Source organism: Loxodonta africana, chromosome 22 (assembly GCF_030014295.1).
Source record: "Loxodonta africana isolate mLoxAfr1 chromosome 22, mLoxAfr1.hap2, whole genome shotgun sequence".
NCBI classification, from domain to species: Eukaryota; Metazoa; Chordata; class Mammalia; order Proboscidea; family Elephantidae; genus Loxodonta; species Loxodonta africana.
In genome coordinates, this window is record NC_087363.1 from 20,340,560 (window position 1) to 20,359,302 (window position 18,743).

At 40.6% G+C, this 18,743-nt stretch overlaps 1 protein-coding gene across 31 annotated transcripts in view; it reads left to right on the top strand.

Annotated features, from left to right (window-relative positions):
- PBRM1 (polybromo 1) overlaps positions 1 to 18,743 on the top strand; it is a 125,737-nt gene that overhangs the window by 12,448 nt on the left and 94,546 nt on the right. For all 31 annotated transcript variants that reach the window (XR_010318972.1, XR_010318973.1, XR_010318974.1 and 28 more), the window contains 5 exons: positions 4,811 to 4,958; positions 9,861 to 10,004; positions 10,605 to 10,721; positions 12,916 to 12,984; positions 18,262 to 18,360. Coding sequence is in view for 28 of the 31 variants with exons in the window: in XM_064274414.1 (XP_064130484.1) it covers positions 4,811 to 4,958; positions 9,861 to 10,004; positions 10,605 to 10,721; positions 12,916 to 12,984; positions 18,262 to 18,360 (577 nt within the window). In the remaining 3 variants the exon portion in view is untranslated. The remainder of the gene's footprint in view (positions 1 to 4,810; positions 4,959 to 9,860; positions 10,005 to 10,604; positions 10,722 to 12,915; positions 12,985 to 18,261; positions 18,361 to 18,743) is intronic.

The following is an 18,743-nucleotide window of genomic DNA, read 5'->3' on the forward strand; positions in this document are numbered from 1 at the left end:
TTCCTAATGTGTTATAAATCCTACCTCTATGATGTTCATGGAGTGGGATAGGTGGCAGTTATGTTAAGGAGGCAAGACTCAATCTACAAGATTGGATTGTTTTCAGCGAGTCTGTTTTGAGATACAAAAGAAGCGAGCAGAGTGACAGTGGACCTTATACCACCAAGAAAATGGGGCTGGGAGCAGAGTGCGTTCTTTGGACCTGGGGTTCCCGTTCGGAGAATCTCCCAGTCCGGGGAAAGGTTGATGAGAAGGACCTTCTTCCAGAGCCAACAGAGAGACAAGGCCATCCCCTGGAGCTCACGCCCTGAATTTGGACTTATAGCCTACTCGACTGTGAGAGAAAACCCTGGTGATGTAGTGGTTAAGAGCTGCTAACCAAAATGTTGACAGTTTGAATCTACCAGGTGCTCTTTGGAAACCTTATGGGGCAGTTCTGCTTTGTCCCATAGAGTCACTATGAGTTGGAATTAACTCGATGGCAATGGTTTAACAAGTTTTAGACTGTGAGAAAATAAATTTCTCTTTGTTAAAGCCATCCACTTGTATTCCTGTTACAGCAGCACTAGATAACTAATATTCTTTGTTCCACGTCCACTTCTGAATCTGGCTAGACTTCCTGGCAGTTCCCTTTCAGTGTACTGCTGCAACTGTTTTTGAATTGTCTTCAGAAAAATTTTACCAGGATGTGGTATTAATGACGTTGTTCAGTCACTTCCACATTCTGTTGAATTACCTTTCTTTGGAATGGGGACAAATAAGGATCTTTTCCAGTCAGTTGACCAGGTAGCTGTCTTCCAAATTTCTTGGCATAGAAAAGTGAGTGCTTCAAACGTTGTGTCCATTTGTTGAAACGTCTCAGCCAGTGTTCCATAATTCCTGGATCATTGTTTTTCACCAGTACCTTCAGTGCAGCTTGAATTTCTTCCTTCAGTACTGTCAGACGTTGACCAGTTCTTTTTGGTACAGTGACTCTGTGGATTCTTTCTATCTTACTTTGATGTTTTCTGTGTCGTTTAATATTTTCTTTCTAGAATCCTTCAGTATTGCAATTTGAGGCTTGAATTTTTTCTTCAGCTCTTTCAGCCAGAGAAATGCCGAGTACGTTCTTTCCTTTTGGTTTTCTAACTCCAGGTCTTTGCACTTTTCGTTACGATGCTTTACTTTGTCTTCTCGAGCCGCCCCTTGAAGTCTGTTCAGCTCTTTTAATTCATCTTTTCATCCATCTGCTTTAGCTCTCCATGTTCAAGAGCAAGTTTTAGAGTTTGTTCCGATGTCCATTTTGGTCTTTTCTTTCTTTGCTGTCTTTTTAATGACCTTTTGCTTTTTTCATGTATGATGTCCTTCCTGTCATCCCACAACTCATCTTCTGTCATGAGTTTAGTGCATCAAATATATTTTTGAGGTGGTCTCTAAATTCAGGTGGGATATATTCAAGGTCATACTTAGGCTCTTGTGGATTTAATTTTCTTCTAGTCGAACTTGCATATGAGCTGTTGGTGGTCTGTTCCGCGTTTGACCCCTGGCGTTATTCTGACTGGTGATATTGAGCTTCTCCATCATCTGTTTCCACAGATACAGTCGATTTGATTCCTGTGCATTTCATCTAACCAGGTCCGCACGTGTAGTCACCATTTATGTTGTTGAAAAAAGGTATTTGCGGTGAATAAGTTGTTGGTCTTGCAGAATCCCATCATGTGATCTCTGGCATCGTTTCTGTCTCCAAGGCCATGTCCTCCAACTACTGATCCTTCTTTGTTTCCAGCTTTTGCATTCCTATCACTAGTAATTATCAGTGCATCTTGAATGTATGTTTGATCAATTTCAGACTGCAGAAGTTGGTAAAAATCTTCAATTTCTTCATCTTTGGCCTTAGTGTTTGGTACATAAATATGAATAATAGTTGTATTAACTGGTCTTCCTAGTAGGCTGTCTTAGTCATCTAGTGCTTCTATTAACAGAAATACTAAATACTACAAGTGGATGGCTTTAACAAAGAGAAGTTTATTTCCTCACAGTAAAGTAGGCTAGAAGTCCAAATTCAGGGCATCAGCTCCAGGGGAAGGCTTTCTCTCTTTGTCGGCCTTCTCATCAGCCTTCCCCTGGACTAGCAGCTTCTCTGTGCAGGAACCCTGGGTCCAAAAGACGCGCTCTGCTCCCAGCACTGTTTTCTTGGTGGTATGAGGTCCCTCTGTCTCTCTGCTCACCTCTCTCTTTATATCTCAAGAGGTGGTGGCTTGGTACAGGGGGCAGCAGCTCAGTGGGCTGAGAAGGGCATCACATGGTAGAAGTAGGACAGCATCAAGAGATTGGTTATGTGAGAGCCAGGCTTCTAACTATCTGAGGGAAAAAAAAGGTTGCTGTCAAGTTGATTCTGACTCATGGCAACCCCATCAGAGTTGAACTGTCCTCCGTAGGGTTTTCGATGGCTAGTTTTTTGGAAGTAGATCACCCAGCCTTTCTTCTGAGGCGCTTCTGGGTAGACTCAAACCTCCAGCATTTTGGGTAGCAGCCAAATGCGTTAACCATCTGCACCACCCAGGAACACCAAACAAGTTGCCATCAGGTTGATTACAATTCATGGCAACCCTATATGTGTCACGGTAAAACTTTGCTCCACAGGGTTTTCAATGGCTGATTTTTTGGAAGTAGATTGCCAGGCCTCCTGATGTGCCTCTAGGCAGACTCGAACCTCCAGTTTTTTGGTTAGCAACTGTCTTAGTCACCTAGTGCTGCTGTAACAGAAATACGATAAGTGGATTGCTTTAACGAAGAGAAATTTATTTTCTCACAGGCTAGAAGTCCCAATTCATGGTGTCAGCTCCAGGGGAAGACTTTCTCTCTCTGTCGGTCTTTACATCAATCTTCCCCTGGACTAGGAGTTTCTCTGCACAGGGACCCCGGGTCCAAAGGGCACGCTCTGCTCCCAGTGCTGCTTTCTTGGTGGTATGAGGTCCCCCACTCTCTGCTTACTTCCCTTTTCTTTTATCTCTTGTAAGATAAAAGGTGGTGCAGGCCACACCCCAGGGAAACTCCCTGTACATTGGATCAGGGAGGTGACCCAAGTAAAGGTAACCCCACCCTGACCCTCTTTAACAAAAAATTACAGTCACAAAATGGAGGACAACCACAAAATACTAGGAATCATGGCCCAGCCAAGTTGATACACTTATTTTGGGGGGAGCATAATTCAATCCATGACAGCAGCCGAGCACATTAACCATTTGCTCCACTGAGAGACTCGCTATCTGAGAAGGGAGCTTCAAATAGGGAGAGAGAGGAAACTAGAATGAATGCTGTGTTGTTGGATTGGAATTAGAGATATTTGTGTGAATTCATGGTTTCCAATATGTAGATAGATAGAAATAAATGCAGATGTAATATGTATGTTTTCTAGCTCTGTGAGTCGGAATTGACTCGATTGCACTGGGTTTGTTTTTTTTGTTGTTGTTGTTTGTCCACTGAGACAGCCTGGGAGCGGCAACACCCCAGTAGCAATGAACACATCTAACACCCAAATCTTATTTTTGAATACCATTCACCACTAAAAGGAACTGGAGTTCCTTGGGAAATAGCTGGTTTCAAGGCTATATCAGGCAAAGTATGAAATGGTGCCAGAAAATAAGAGCTCAAAGTATGATGGGAATATGTTAAGGACATAGAAGCCGGCTTGAAAGGACTCCTACTGGCCAAATATGGGGGGGGGGGGGCCCATTTTGAGCATCAAAGTAAGTATAGTAATGATTTTTTTGAATCAAATAGAAATCCATGAGTTGATGCTGGTAAAATTAAAAATTGAGTAAGTTGGAAGTTTGTTGAGGAATGGGCTTTTGCGTAATTTAAAGATACTGTTCTTATAGCTTTTATATCAAAATAAAAAGTAAAAATAATCTAAATATAGCATACATGCCAAAAGAAATACCATGTATGTTGTAGCTCTTCTCCACTAAGGTTCTAGGAAAGAATAAAGCCTTGATGGCCAAGGCTTTATTTGTATGTGATAACTTGTTTCTTACGCATCTGGAGTGGCGCTAACTACCAACCCCAATGAAAGAATTGAGAAAATAGTCGCTCAGATAATTTTTCAGAGGGTTTACTTGTCTCATGGAAGCCCAGTTAAAAAAGCTGGAAAGAATAATAATAAACATCCATGAACTCAAAACCTGGCTTGAGAAACCGTTGTTAACTACCTTTGAATTTTCCTGTGTGCCCTTCACTATCCCCCTGCCCGCTGTCCAAGAAATAACCACTGTCCTGATTTTTGTGGTTGATTGGTTTAACAGTTTGGTCCGGTTTGAGTGTGTCGTACGTCTTTTATCTTTGGTAAGCTCTTTGAAGCCAGGGATCTCCTCTTTCTCCTGTGTAACTTTAATAATTGATATTAAAGCTGTATAGATAATAGGCACTTGATAGTTCTCAGCAGAAAAAAGTTCTGACTGTCATTCTGTAAGTTTATTCAGAGGTTTGAAACATGAATCTGTTTTCAGCCACTCTTGAATACCATCTTCATTTGCATCATATCAGTGACATGGTTTTAGAGGTGATGCTCTTAGCTTTAAATATTTATCATATGAAAGACCATCACAGATAGTAATTTAGGTTTTTATATCATTAATACGTATTTTGAAAAGGAAACAGATCCATTTGCTTTTGTTACTCCATATTGTTCCTAATAACGGGAGTGAGTCTGGTGGCAGATTGTAATCTGCTCAGTAACTTGGAATATTGGACACTATCCCAGATAGTTTTGAAATACTGTATAGCTTTAGATTAATGCCGTCTACAAATATGTATATTTAAATTATAACAGAAATCAACCAGATTATTATGAAGTGGTTTCTCAACCCATTGACTTGATGAAAATCCAGCAGAAACTAAAAATGGAAGAGTATGATGATGTTAACCTGCTGACTGCTGACTTCCAGCTGCTTTTTAACAATGCAAAGGCCTATTATAAGGTAAGAAAGCATCCAATCTGGAAGGTCTCCACATCCTCACCGAAATTCGATACTGTCTGGCTTTTTAATGTTTACCAGTCTTGTGGGTGAGTAGTGGTACCTAACTGTAATTTGAGTTTGCATTTCTTTTGTTAGTAAAGAGGCGGAACACTCATGTGATCATGAGCCATTCTTACGTACTCCTTCTATGAGGTGTCTGCTTACGTCTTTTCTCTATTTTTTCTCTTGGGTTGTTCGTCATTTTATGTATTTCTAGAAATTTTTATGTATTCTAGATACTAAGGAGCCCTGGTGGCTCAGTGGTTAAGAGCTCAGCTGTTAATCAAAAAAATGGGCGGGTCGAATCTACCAGCCGCTCCTTGGAAACCCTCTTGAGGCAGTTCTCCTGTGTCCTGTAAGGTCGCTGTTGAGTCCAAATCGACTCGACTGTAACGAGTTTTGGTCTAGATACTGACCCTTTTTGGTTATGTATGTCGCCAATGTCTTCTCCCACTGTGTGATTGTCTTTTCACACTTTTTTTTTTTTGGTGTCTTTTGAACAACAGCCATTTTTTAAATTTTAATATATAATCAAATTTATCATTCTTTTTACTTTGTGGGTTATCATATTTTCTGTGTTGTTTCAGAAATCCCTCTTGCCCAAAGTTCATAAAGATTTTCTTCTCTTGTAATTTCTTCCAGTAGTTTTGTTTTTTACATGTAAGTCTTCAGTGCAGCTGGCATTGATTTTGGCTCTTCTGTGAGGTATAGGTCTGTTTTTTTCCTGTAGATGTAACGCACACCTTGACATGGCCATCCTTTCCTTATCTGTCACACTGTCAGTGCTGTCATTGTCTCCAGGTATGCATGAGTCTGTTTCTGGGCCTTTTACTCTGTTCCACTGGCTAGTTTTATCTGTTATTGGGCCAATATATTTCTAAGTGCTATGGCTTTATCATTTTTTTCTCTGGTGAGGAAAGCATGTTGACTATTCTTGGCCCTTTGCCTTCCCTTACACATTTTAGAATTATTGTCTTAAGTTCAGCAAGCACACACACACACATTAAAAGAAACTGTTGGAATTGACTTTATAGATCATATTGGGGAGAATTGATGTAATTATGATAATTGCTTTTGATCTATGAATTTGGTAAGACTTCATCTATTTAAATCTTCTCTAATGTATTTTATAGTAAAGCTTTAAATTTTTCTTCATAAAGATTCTTCAGATACATTGTATACCATATGTGTAATTGACATACCATTTTAAAGTATACAACTCAGTGGTTTTTAAAGTATATTCAAAAAGTTGTACAACCATCACCGCTATCTAATTCCAGAATATTTTTATCACCCTAGAAAGAAACCCCATACCCGTTACGTGGCACTCCCCATTGTCCCCTTCTTAGCCTCTGGCAACCACAGGCTACTTTCTGTCTATGGATTTGTTTATTCTGAACATTCTGTATAAATGAAATCGTGCAATATGTGACCTTTTAGGTCTGGCTTCTTTCTCTGAGCATAGTATTTTCAAGGTTTATTCCTGTTGTAGCAAAATCAGTACTTTGTTCATTTTTACGGCTAAGTAATATTCCATTTTATGGTTATACTGCATTTTGTTTATGCATTCACTGGTTGATGGACATCTAGGTTGTTTCCACTTTTTGCCTGTTGTGAATAATGCTACTATGAATTTTGTCAATGTAACAAGAGTGTCATTAGTTGAGTACATTGCTCTACATGTGTCTGTTAGATCAAGCTTGTTAATTGTGGTACTGATACCTTTCATATCCTTACTGATTTACCTGTATGAACTACCCACTTACTGGATGAGGTATTTTAAAATCTCTGATGATAAGTTTGTTTCTCCTTATAAATCTGTTGTATGTATTTTGAGACTATGTAAATAGGAGCATACTAATTTGAATTGTTATATCGTCCTAGTAAATTGAAGTTTTTAGCATTATGTATCCTCCCTCTTTATCACTAGTAATGTCTTCTGTCTTAAAGTCTACTATTTTGTCTGATGTTGCAACAGCCATACGAGCTTTATTTTGGTGTTTACCTTAGCTTTCTTCCCTGTTTTTTTCCTTTCAACCTTTTCATATCTTTTTTTTTATAATTTTTATTGTGCTTTAAGTGAAAGTTTACAAATCAAGTCAGTCTCTCACACAAAAACTCATATACACCTTGCTACACACTCCCAATTACTCTCCACCTAATGAGACAGCCCGCTCTCTCCCTCCACTCTGTTTTCGTGTCCTTTTCGCCAGGCTCTAACCCCCTCCACCCTCTCATCTTCCCTCCAGGCAGGAGATGCCAACATAGTCTCAAGTGTCCACCTGATCCAAGAAGCTCACTCCTCACCAGCATCCCTCTCCAACCCATTGTCCAGTCCAATCCATGTCTGAAGAGTTGGCTTCAGGAATGGTTCCTGTCCTGGGCCAACAGAAGGTCTGGGGGCCATGACCACCAGGGTCCTTCTAGTCTCAGTCAGACCATTAAGTCTGGTCTTATGAGAATTTGGGGTCTGCATCCCACTGCTCTCCTGCTCCCTCAGGGGTTCTCTGTTGTGTTCCCTGTCAGGGCAGTCATCGGTTGTAGCCGGGTACCATCTAGTTCTTCTATTCTCAGGATGCTGTAGTCTCTAGTTCATGTGGCCCTTTCTGTCTCTTGGGCTCATAATTGCCTTGTGTCCTTGGTGTTCTTCATTCTCCTTTGAGCTAGGTGGGTTGAGACCGATTGATGCACCTTAGATGGCTGCTTGCTAGCGTTTAAGACCCCAGGTACCGCTCTTCAAAGTGGGATGCAGAATGTTTTCTTAATAGGTTTTATTATGCCAATTGACTTGGATATCCCCTGAAACCATGGTCCCCAGGCCCCTGCCCCTGCTACACTGACCTTTGAAGCATTCAGTTTATTCAGGAAACTTCTTTGCTTTTGGTTTAGTCCAATTGTGCTGACCTTCCCTGTATTGTGTGCTGTCTTTCCCTCCACCTAAAGTAGTTCTTACTTACTATCTAATTGGTGAATGCCCCTTTTCCGCCCTCCCTTCTTCCCCACTCTCGTAACCACAAAAGAATGTTTGCTTCCTAGTTTAAACTTTCTCTAGTTCTTCTAATAGTGGTCTTATACAATATTTGTCCTTTTGCAACTGACTAATTTCACTCAGCATAATGCCTTCCAGGTTCCTCCATGTTCTTTTCGTATCTTTTTAATGCTGGTGTATCTCTTGTAAACAGCGTATACATGAATTTCTATTAATCTGATTGGTAATTTTTACCTTTTAACTGGGGCATGTCGTCTCCTTACAGTTTGAGTAATTACCATTATCTTTGGATATATTCCTACCATCTGAATTTTTATTTTCTACTGGTCTCACTTTTTTATGTTGTTTTTCTCTTTGTCTCCTTTTGGAATTTTTTTTTTTTTAATCCCTCTTATTCTCTCTACTAATTTGGAAGTTGTAAGAGCTATTAATATCCTTTAAAGCTTCTCTAAGAAGTTTTAATGTGCATAATTAACTTATCAAAGTTGAAAGTTAATCAGTGTCTTCTAAACAATACAAAGTCATTAGAAAAATTCCACCCTGATCAGCCTTTATTTGTGCTGCTAGTGTTGTGTATTTTAGTTCTATTGTGGCAACTTTTTAATTCATAAAACAATACTATTGTTTTATGCAGTCAGTGTTTAATCTTGTTCACAAATTGACTACATTTTTCTTCATTTTTTTAATTGCTGTTGAGAAGTCATCTGTCAGTCTAATTGGCTGCCATTAGTATCTTGTCTTTTGTATTTTACAGTTATACTGTAATATGTCTAGATATGGATGTCTTTTTATTTATATAATTTGGGAATTGTGTTCCCTAACAATTAAAGCCTCCAGGAGACTTGAAACTGAAGCATAGGTTTATCTTGTCTTGCAAATGCGCTCAAGGTGAACGTTGGCTGCAGGGTTTTGTTTGGTCATCAGGGCTTCTACTTTCACTCCATTTTTGCATTATGAACATTCCTTCCTCCTCAGTGGCAACAAATGGATGCATTTTAAAAAGTTTTTTTTTTTTTAACGTTACATCAAACATTGCTTTCAATGGAAAGATTTAGTCAGAGTTCATACCCACTGTATTTCAGAAACAGAAATCTTCACATAAACATTAAATAGTTAAAAAATGGAAATAATATCAGAACAATCATTATTAGCTTCTATAAACTTTTAGTCTTTAAGTTGTCTTTATAATTAGCTTAAACTTAGCCAACCATTTGGAAACCCCGGTGGTGTAGTAGTTAAGAACTATAGCTGCTAACCAAAAGTTCAGCAGTTCAAATACACCAGGCAGTCCTTGGAAACCCTATGGGGCAGTTTTGCTATGTCCTGTAGGGTCGCTATGAGTGGGCATCAACTCAGTGGCAGTGGGTGTGTGTTAAGCAAACCATTTACCTTCTGCCTCAAGTCTTTTTGTATGAGATAAGGCATAAATAAGTAAAATAATTTAATTTCAGAATGCTTTTAAAACAGGCTTAGTTTCTACAGAAGGGGGATTGAGGCCCATGAATCCTTTAATTGTTGTTGTTGTATGCCATTGAGTCAATTCCAACTCAAAGCAATCCTGTAGGACAGAGTAGAAGTGTCCCATAGGGTTTCCTAAAAGGCTGTTATCTTTATAGGTGCAGGTTGCCAGGTCTTTCCTCCCACAGAGCAGCTGGTAGGTTCAAAGTGCCGACCTCTCAGTTAGCAGCCAGTTGCTTAACCACTGTAGCACCAGGGCTTCTTTCCTTCAACCATAAGGATAGTTAAATTTATAAATGAATTTTCTTAGTTTTAGAATACACACCTCTGCTGGAATAGGATGCTTTGAAAGTAGTGACAGTTGATAACAATAAAACTACTGAACTAACATGTTTTTCCTATTTGCCTATGTATAGCCAGATTCTCCTGAATATAAAGCTGCTTGCAAGCTCTGGGATTTGTACCTTCGAACAAGAAATGAATTTGTTCAGAAAGGAGAAGCAGACGATGAAGATGATGATGAAGATGGGCAAGACAATCAAGGGGCAGTGACTGATGGAGTAAGCATGCAGCCGAAACCTGTGGTGGGTGGGCTGTCTGGGATGTGGTGGTTTTCTCAGGGCTGCTGTGAGCAGCTGGGCTTCCTGTATAGTTGTATTGGGAACTAGAAGAGTAAGTAGGCATGCAGCTAGAGTCTCACTCCACTTCCCAGGGATCCTGGGACAACCTGGACAGTGAGTGCCATTGTTGGAGGTTTTCATGAATTCCTTTAACACTGATGCACATTTGTGGCTCACTTTTAAAGATAATCTTCATATTGTCAAGGGCTGGTCCAGTATTACTAGATTGAGACATCACATAAGGAAGGGTAGGCAGTATTGTAATTAAAATACAGTGTAATCACTTTAGTTAGGAATATTTTTGTAGATTGAACTGGTCACTATTCCTAAAACATGCCAAGTGTGTTTCTGCCTCTGGAACTTTGCAGTTGTTGTCCTCTGCTTGGAACATGCTTTCTCCGGCTCTTCTTGTGACTGATGCTTTTTCATTATTTTGAATTAGCTTTACAATTTTAGTAACTATTTAATATTCAGCTTTTATTTTTGGATTTCTCTCACCAAGTACTTTTTTCTCTTCCCTTCTCTCTCCCTCCCCCCAAGTCATCTCCAAGTTACTTGAAGGAGATCCTGGAGCAGCTTCTTGAAGCCATAGTTGTAGCCACAAATCCATCAGGACATCTTATTAGTGAACTTTTTCAGAAACTGCCTTCTAAAGTGGTAAGTGGTATGATTAAAGACAGGTGAGGAAAAGTGTTTGACTTTTTTTTAGCACTTCACAGTTTGCATTAGCTCTTTGAAGGTAACCAAGAGATCTTCCTTGTGACCTCAGCAGCAAGCACAAAGGATGTGTTCTTTCCTTTACTTGGCCAAGAGGGTGTGGGCTTTTTTTTTTAATTTGTGTTTTTGTTTTTTTGATTGGTAACTCTTAAATGATAAAATAAGCATCTATACTAAATCTTTTATTTATAAAAGATTAGGTACTCTTCTGCTCCAATAAGGAAGGGGTTTTTAAGATAAGTGAGACCTTTTAAAACTGTCAGGATCCCTTACGGCTTCACACGCAAGAGGCAGGTAACATGGCTATAGGTTTGAGTCACTTTAGCTAATAGAACTACAAAAACTTCAGTGACCTCAGCATTCTTACGTTTCTAGACAATGTTATACTTTCTGAAGTACTCTACTATAGCACTTAACCCCATTGTGATCATTTATTTTTCTGTCTGCCTCCTTCCCTAGCCCCTGAATTTTTGGAGGACAGGAACCTTGCCATGTTTACCTTTGTGTCCCTGCCATGTAATTGGGCCCCAGCATGGACCTTATCGGAGCAGAAGAGTACCTAATTTGTAATAAATGTACAAGAAGTGCTTGTTAATGATGAGTGGCATGCAGCTTTCCCCATCAGTCATTGACCAGACTGGTTATTTTAAGGTGTGTCTTGACTAGTTGTAGGACAGGTATGACATTAGACATAAAGCATACAACTGCAGTTCTCCTGAGTGTGTGTCTGATTAGAGATACATAATGATTATGTTGGTCATATGATGCAAAATTACAAGAGAACAATCTTTACTCAGGACTTTTATTCTTGCTCTACAGGAGATAATCAGTAGTAATGAAGCCACCAAGGGTGATTTGGCACAAGAAAACCTTGTTTCTGGTTCCCCCATGCCAGGAGGGCCTTCTGGGACACCATGTAGCAGGAGGCGGTTGGGGAAGGCAGGTTCTCCTCGTTGGTCCCTCCGACGACAAAGACTGAGACCTGGAGGGAGAGGGCAGTTTTTATCTTTCCTTTTTAAGTTGTTCCCAGGTAGTAGCTGGCTGAGCAGGACCCACAGCTCCACTTACTGTGTACCCCAAGCTGGGTGGCCCTACCACAATTTGTCTTCTAAACTGTTTCTCAGAGGTGGAATTGGTCCAGTGCAGAAGGGGCAGGAAAGGCGTTTGATCCCACTAAAGGATTGGGGTGAGGAAAATAGAGAAGGGAAAGCTGAGGCATCAGATGAGGTGCTGCATCATTGAGGTCATCCCCTCAGCCCAGTAACCGAGGCAAAGCTGCGGCCTTCTGCCTTTTATTGTTGCTCAGGCTCCAGTAGGGTTTGAACAAACAAGTTGGAAGAGACTGGCGGACACAGTCTGACTCCCGCTGACACCTCTCTCACCCGAGCAGATCAACTTTTGATTTTTGGTTGACTTCAGTTATTTCCTCTAAAGAGTAAAACCTGTGGGAAAACCTCAAGGCACGGAATGCGCTTTAGCATTGTGAGGTCTTACAAGGACATTCCTTTGACTTGCTTGGCTTTCTTTCTTGTGACAGGCCAATATTTGATAAGAAATCTGAAATTTGGTATAATTTTGCTTTGTTTCTGTAATGTAATTTCATTTAAAACGCATTTTGTTTTTTTAAAAAAGTTACTTTGCCTGAAGTAAGTAGAAGCATTAAGTTAAGCATGTAGCTTACAAATCTTACAACCTGACTTCTAGATTCTGAAGAATTATTTTAAGGAAAGGATATAATTATGTTATTTAGACTGGAGAATTTAAAGAAGCTTATAACACGCCCGTGAAGAGCATTTCTCTGCTTCACTTCCAGGCATAGATGTCTTGACCTTAAACTGAAAATTGTACACTTCTGTGAATTTACGATTTTTAAAAACATTCAATTGTAGTGTGTTGGTTGTATAATAATAAATACAAAAGGTAAACTCCTACGACATGCTGTTGAGTATTTTAGGAAAGTTGTTAAAATCAAATTGTTTTTGCTTCATATGTAACAATATGCTGTACTGTGTCTTTAGCCTTGAATCTCACAAAGCTGCCCAACTGATTGTATGAGTAACAGATAGTCAGTGTGCTTGGTTGTCTTCTCATTATACTTTCACTTACTGCACATGCCTGGGTTTTTGTCTTCCAGCAATATCCAGACTATTATGCAATAATTAAGGAGCCTATAGATCTGAAGACCATTGCCCAGAGGATACAGGTATGATGGTGACCATATATGGTTTAGGGCAGATTGGCCTATGCTATTTTTAGAGACTTTTAGAAAACAGAGAAGCAGATGTCTTTATAAGGGGTTATTAGCAATGTTAAAAAAAAAAAAAAAACCCATTGCCATCGAGTCAGTTCTGACTCACAGCCCCATATTGTTTCCAGGGAGCACCTGATGGATTCGAACTGCTGACCTTTTGGTTAGCAGCCTTAGCTCTTAACCACTTCATCACCAGGGTTTCCATTAGCAATATAATATCCACAAATTAGCAGAGTGTTAATGCTTGTCGCTTTGCAGAAGGCAGCTTAGTGTCCCTTTTCCATTTTTTCTGTAGAGAGCAAAACAAAATTCTCTGTGACATAGTTAATCTTGCTCTTAGACAAAAATTAAAAAAGCACTGGTCATGGACATTTCTAAGTGTGAAAGCTACATTTGGTAATAAAAGCTTTGCAGTTTAATGCTTTCAAAATAGTTTTAGGGTATCTTGAAATAAAAGTCACCTACAGCAGATGTTAGAGTATAAGCTCAGTGAGAATAGAGACTCCTTCTGTTTCCCCTTCTATATTCCCCATGGTGGTAGCAGCAGCTGACACTCACAGAGGCTTGCTACGTGCCCAGCACTGTTCTGAGAGCTTTCTGTTTATCGGCTAATTCCCACAGCTCCATAAGTAGATAGCACTGTTACTCCATTTTATAGGTAGGAAAACTGAAGAAGTTAAGTAACTTGCGCAAGTCACAGACTATTAAGGAGAAGAGTTAGGATTTGAATCTAGGTATTCTTGACTCCAGATCTGTGCTCTTAATCCCACGCTTACTGCTTCTCCGCAGACTAGGTGCTCAATAAATATTGAGTGAGTGAATGATTGGATTTTTTTTTTTTTTTTTAAGTTATTTGTACTGAAATAAGTGGAAGCATTAAGTTAAACATGAGGTTCACAAAGGTTAAGAAAGGTACGGGAGAAAGAGCCAAATTATACCAAACCAATTGCCGTTGAGTCAGCTCTGGCTCACAGCAACCCCGTGTGTCTAAGAGTAGAACTGTATTCCATAGGGTTTTCAGTGGCTGATTTTCAGATACAGATCACCAGGCCTTTCTTCCCAGGGTCCTCATGGTGGACTCACAACCTCCAACCTTTCACTTAGCAGTCAAGTACATTAACTGTTCGCACCACCCAGAGGCTCCTGGAAACTTAGTTTTTGGAGTTGGGCTGACGTGAGTTCTTTTCCTGGCTCTGCTACTTGCTAGCTATGTCAATTTGGTCAAGTGAGTTGCCTGCTTTCTCTGCTGCATGTTGGGTATCATATCACCTCTTTGCAGAGCCATAGGGGTCACTGATTGTGTATGTAAAGCATCTGGTCTATCTCCTGTGGATTGAGGCCTTGGTAAATACGAATTACTGCTCCTTTTGGGATAAGGAGGGCTTGGGGCTCCCAGTAGAGGATGCAAAAAGGAAAATGTAACGTGTTATATAAAAGGAGACCGAATCTAAAATACATTAATTGGTCTCAACCCACCGGGAGCAAAGGCAAAGGAAGAACACCAAGGTCACACGACAACTAAGAACCCAAGAGACAGAAAGGGCCACTTGAACCAGAGACCTACAATATCCTGAGACCAGAAGAACAAGTTGGTGCCCGGCCACAATCGATGTCTGCCCTGTCAGGGAGCACAAGAGACAACTCCTGAGGGAGCAGGAGACCAATGGGATACAGACCCCAAATTCTCATTAAAAGACCACACCTAATGGTATGATTGCGACTAGAGGAATCCCAGAGACAATGCTCCCCAGAACTTCTGATGGCACAGGACAGGAACCAACCCCGAAGACAAATCATCAGGCATGAAAAGGACTGGTCAGTGGGGGGGAGAGAGATACTGATGAAGAGTGAGCTAATTAAATCAGGTGGACACGGGAGAGTGTGTTGGCAACTCTTGACTGGAGGGGGGATGGGAAGATAGAGAGAGAGGGAAGAAGGTAAAATTGGCACGAAACGAGAGACTGTAAGGGCTGACTCAATAGGGGGAGAGCAAGTGGGAGAAGGGAGTAAGATGTATGTAAACCTACATGTGACAGACTGATTGGAATGGTAAATGTTCACTTGAAGCTTAATAAAAATTAAAAAAAAAAAAAAAAACTTATATACACCTTGCTACATACTCCCAATTACTCTCCCCATAATGAGAAGGCTGTAATCTTTATGGAAGCAGACTGCTACATCTTTCTTCCAAGGAGTGGCTGGTGGGTTCAAATGGCTGACCTTTTGGTTAATCGCCTAACTCTTAACCACTGTACCACCAGGGCTCCTTAAAACCAAAACCAGTTGCTGTGGAGTTGATTCCAACTCACAGTGACTGTCATGGATTGAATTGTGTCCCCCAAAAATATGTGTCAACTTGGTTAGACCATGATTCCCAGTATTGTGTGGTTGTCCTCCATTTTGTGATTGTAATTTTATGTTAAAGAGGATTAGGGTGGTATTACAATACCACCCTTACCCAGGTCACACTGTAAAGGGAGTTTCCCTGGGGTATGGCCTGCACCACCTTTTATCTCTCAGGAGATAAAAAGAAAAGGGAAGGGAGCAGACAAGGGGTCATCATACCACCAAGAAAGCCAGGAGCACAGCATGTCCTTTGGACCTAGGGTTCCTGCACCTGAGAAGCTCCTCTACCAGGGGAAGATTGAGGGCAAGGACCGTCCTCCAGAGCCAACAGAGAAAGAAAGCCTTCTTCTGGAGCTGACACCCTGAACTTGGACTTTTAGCCTACTTTACTGTGAAGAAATAAATTTCTCTTTGTTAAAGCCAAAAAAAAAAAAAAAAAAAGGAGACCGAAAGCATAGTGGTTTGCCAGGAGAGACAAAGTTTCCTTGAATTTAAATTCTAAAAGTATAGCATAGAGTCACAGTGTAGTGATTAGTGGTACCACAGATAAATTTTCTAGAATGTTAAAATACAAGTTCCCTAATGTATCATCTAGGAGCCCTGGTGGTACAGTGGTTAAGTGCCCGACTGCCAACCGAAAGGTCTTAGAAGGTCAGTGATTCAGACCCACCAGCCGCTTCACGGGAGAAAGCTGTGACAGCTTGCTTCCGCGAAGATTACAGCCTTGAAAACCCTATGGGGCAGTTCCCCTCTGTCCTATAGGGTCGCTATGAGTCAAAATAGACTCAACAGCAATGGGTTTGGTTTTTTGTTTTAATGCATCATCTGCTTTTTAAGGTAGCCCACCACCTGATACTGAGAATGACCCAGTCGCCTGGAACCTAAAGCTCTGGGATTTCTAACATCTATCTGGGAGAAGGTGTTTTCATAATACCGAAAATCCCGTCAGATCCTTAAGCACCTCTACCTTAGCCCCAGTCTTCTCTTTGTGACCCCTCACCATATCTTCTTCTTTCTTCCTTCCAAAGGTCCCAAAGAGTCACCTTTTTTTTCTTTTTTGTTGTTACTGTAATTAGGATCCTTATCTCTTATGTTCGAATTCCTTCCTACCCCCTGATACAAGGCACTGCAGTCCTCTCTGCACATTGTTTGCTGACTTTGGCTTTCTTCCTGTCTGTTGTTCTGCTGCCTACAGACTTAAGCCGCTTGTTTTCTAATGCCTGTTGAAACTAGTTGCAGCTCCTTATGTCAGTTCAGCAATAACCAACTGTGGCTAACTTAAGCAGAAAAGGAATTTATGAAAAGGGTATTGTGTTAGGGAAGGAAGGCTGGAGAACTAGCTGAGAAAATCGGGAGAACTCCAAGTCATGGCACAGCCAGGATCATGCACAGCCTCTGTGACGCCATTGCTGTTACTGCTGTCATTTGCCACTGGGAGCCCTGGACGCTCCCTGCTGCACTGCTGGACTCTGCTCCCCTGCAGGACTCAGGAATTAACTTCCGCCGCTCCCTTGCCATTGCTTTAGTCCGTCAAGCCCCAGGCATGCAGTGAGCTGACCCATGATTATTTCCCATCAGCCTGAGTGCCACCCTGTACACAAAGCAGCTGTCTGCCCACTTTAACCCTCTGTAGTGGGAGGTGGGGCCTGCCTTCCATCTGTGCCGGGAGTCCCTCAAAATAAGGTTACTCAGTTCTCAGGCAGTCCCACATGGCGAATAAGGTTACTCAGTTCTCAGGCAGTCTCACATGGCGAATAAGGTTACTCAGTTCTCAGGCAGTCCCACATGGCAAATAAGCAGATCCTCTCCTGTGCCAGGCTCTCTGGATTCTGACTTATTTGTCCTTACGTTTGTGCACCCTGTGCTTATGGTTCCACCCTTTCCTACCCTCCTCTCAGCTGAGTCCCCTCAGTTTCTAGAACACGTCCTATTCAGTTCGATTTCCTTCTCATTAGTCGTGTGTACCTTTTACCTAGAGTGCCTCCTTCCTTCCTTCCTTTTGTAAGGTGAGGCCATTATAGTGAAGCCTGTGAGAGCTGGAACTCCTTGTTTTTCAAGGCCTTGGAAACCCTGGTGGCGTAATGGTTAAGAGCTACGGCTGCTAACCAAAAGGTTGGCCGTACAAATCCACCAGGCACTCCCATGGAAACTCTATGGGGCAGTTCTACTCTGTCCTGTAGGGTTGCTATGAGTCGGAATCGACTCGACGGCAGTGGGTTTGGTTTTGGTTTTGGTAAGTTTTCCACCTTTGATAGGGTGCAGCTTACCACTTTTCTTTGGCTATTAGTGGAAAATTTTTTGTGTTTTCCTTCTCTGACAGGTTTCACCTTACACAGGTTCCAGCTTTCACGGGTCTTACTGTCGGTCAGTCTCCCTGGGTTATTTTGGGTTGAGTGAGCTGTAACATGTAAAAGCTCTTATATGGAGCCTGATGCATAGTAGATATTCACAAAATGTTGGCCTCTGTACTGGTATGATGGTTTCTTATTTTGCCTTAAGCAGTTCATGTAACTGAAAGGGCTTTACTTCATACTATTGAGCCCACCTTAATGATGAATGAAACACTTAGAACAGTGCCTGGTACATAGTAAATGCTATGTGTTTGTTAAATCAAACAACTTTTACCTATCTGATTTTTTGTTAATTTTGTTATTTTTAGGAAAATAATGTACCTGTAGTTTTATTACTTATCTCAAAACTTATTTGTAAATGGGCAGTAGTAATAACCCATAAAAGAAAAAATGACTTTATATATTGTTCATATGTATATCTTCCAATAAAGTTATGGAATATGATGGCAATTCAAATAATGTGGAGTTTTTTTAAGGCTGTACTGATTAACTCTCATTAAGAGGAACTGCTATATTTTGTTGTTTACTGTAGAACGGAAGCTACAAAAGTATTCATGCAATGGCCAAAGACATAGATCTCCTAGCAAAAAATGCCAAAACCTATAATGAGCCTGGTTCCCAAGTGTTCAAGGTGAGTTTTCTTGTCGTTGTTGTATTTTCATTTATAATAGTAGATACTTTAATTTAGGGTTAGTATTTTTTTATATAACACCTTTATTAAGATATAATTCATGTATCTTAAAATTCACTGATTTAAAGTGTATAATTTAATGGTTTTTAGTATATTCACAGAGTTGTACAACCAACACCACAATCAATTTTAGAACGTTTTCATCACCCCAGAAAGAAACCTCATGTCCATTAATAGTCATTCTCTGTTTTTCCCCCAACTTCCCAGCCCTAGGCAACCACCAGTCCACTTTCTGTCTATAAATTTGTCTTTCTGGGCATTTCTTGGAAATAGGATCATTTAATATGTAGTCTTTGTGGTTGGCCTCTTTTCCCTAGCATAAT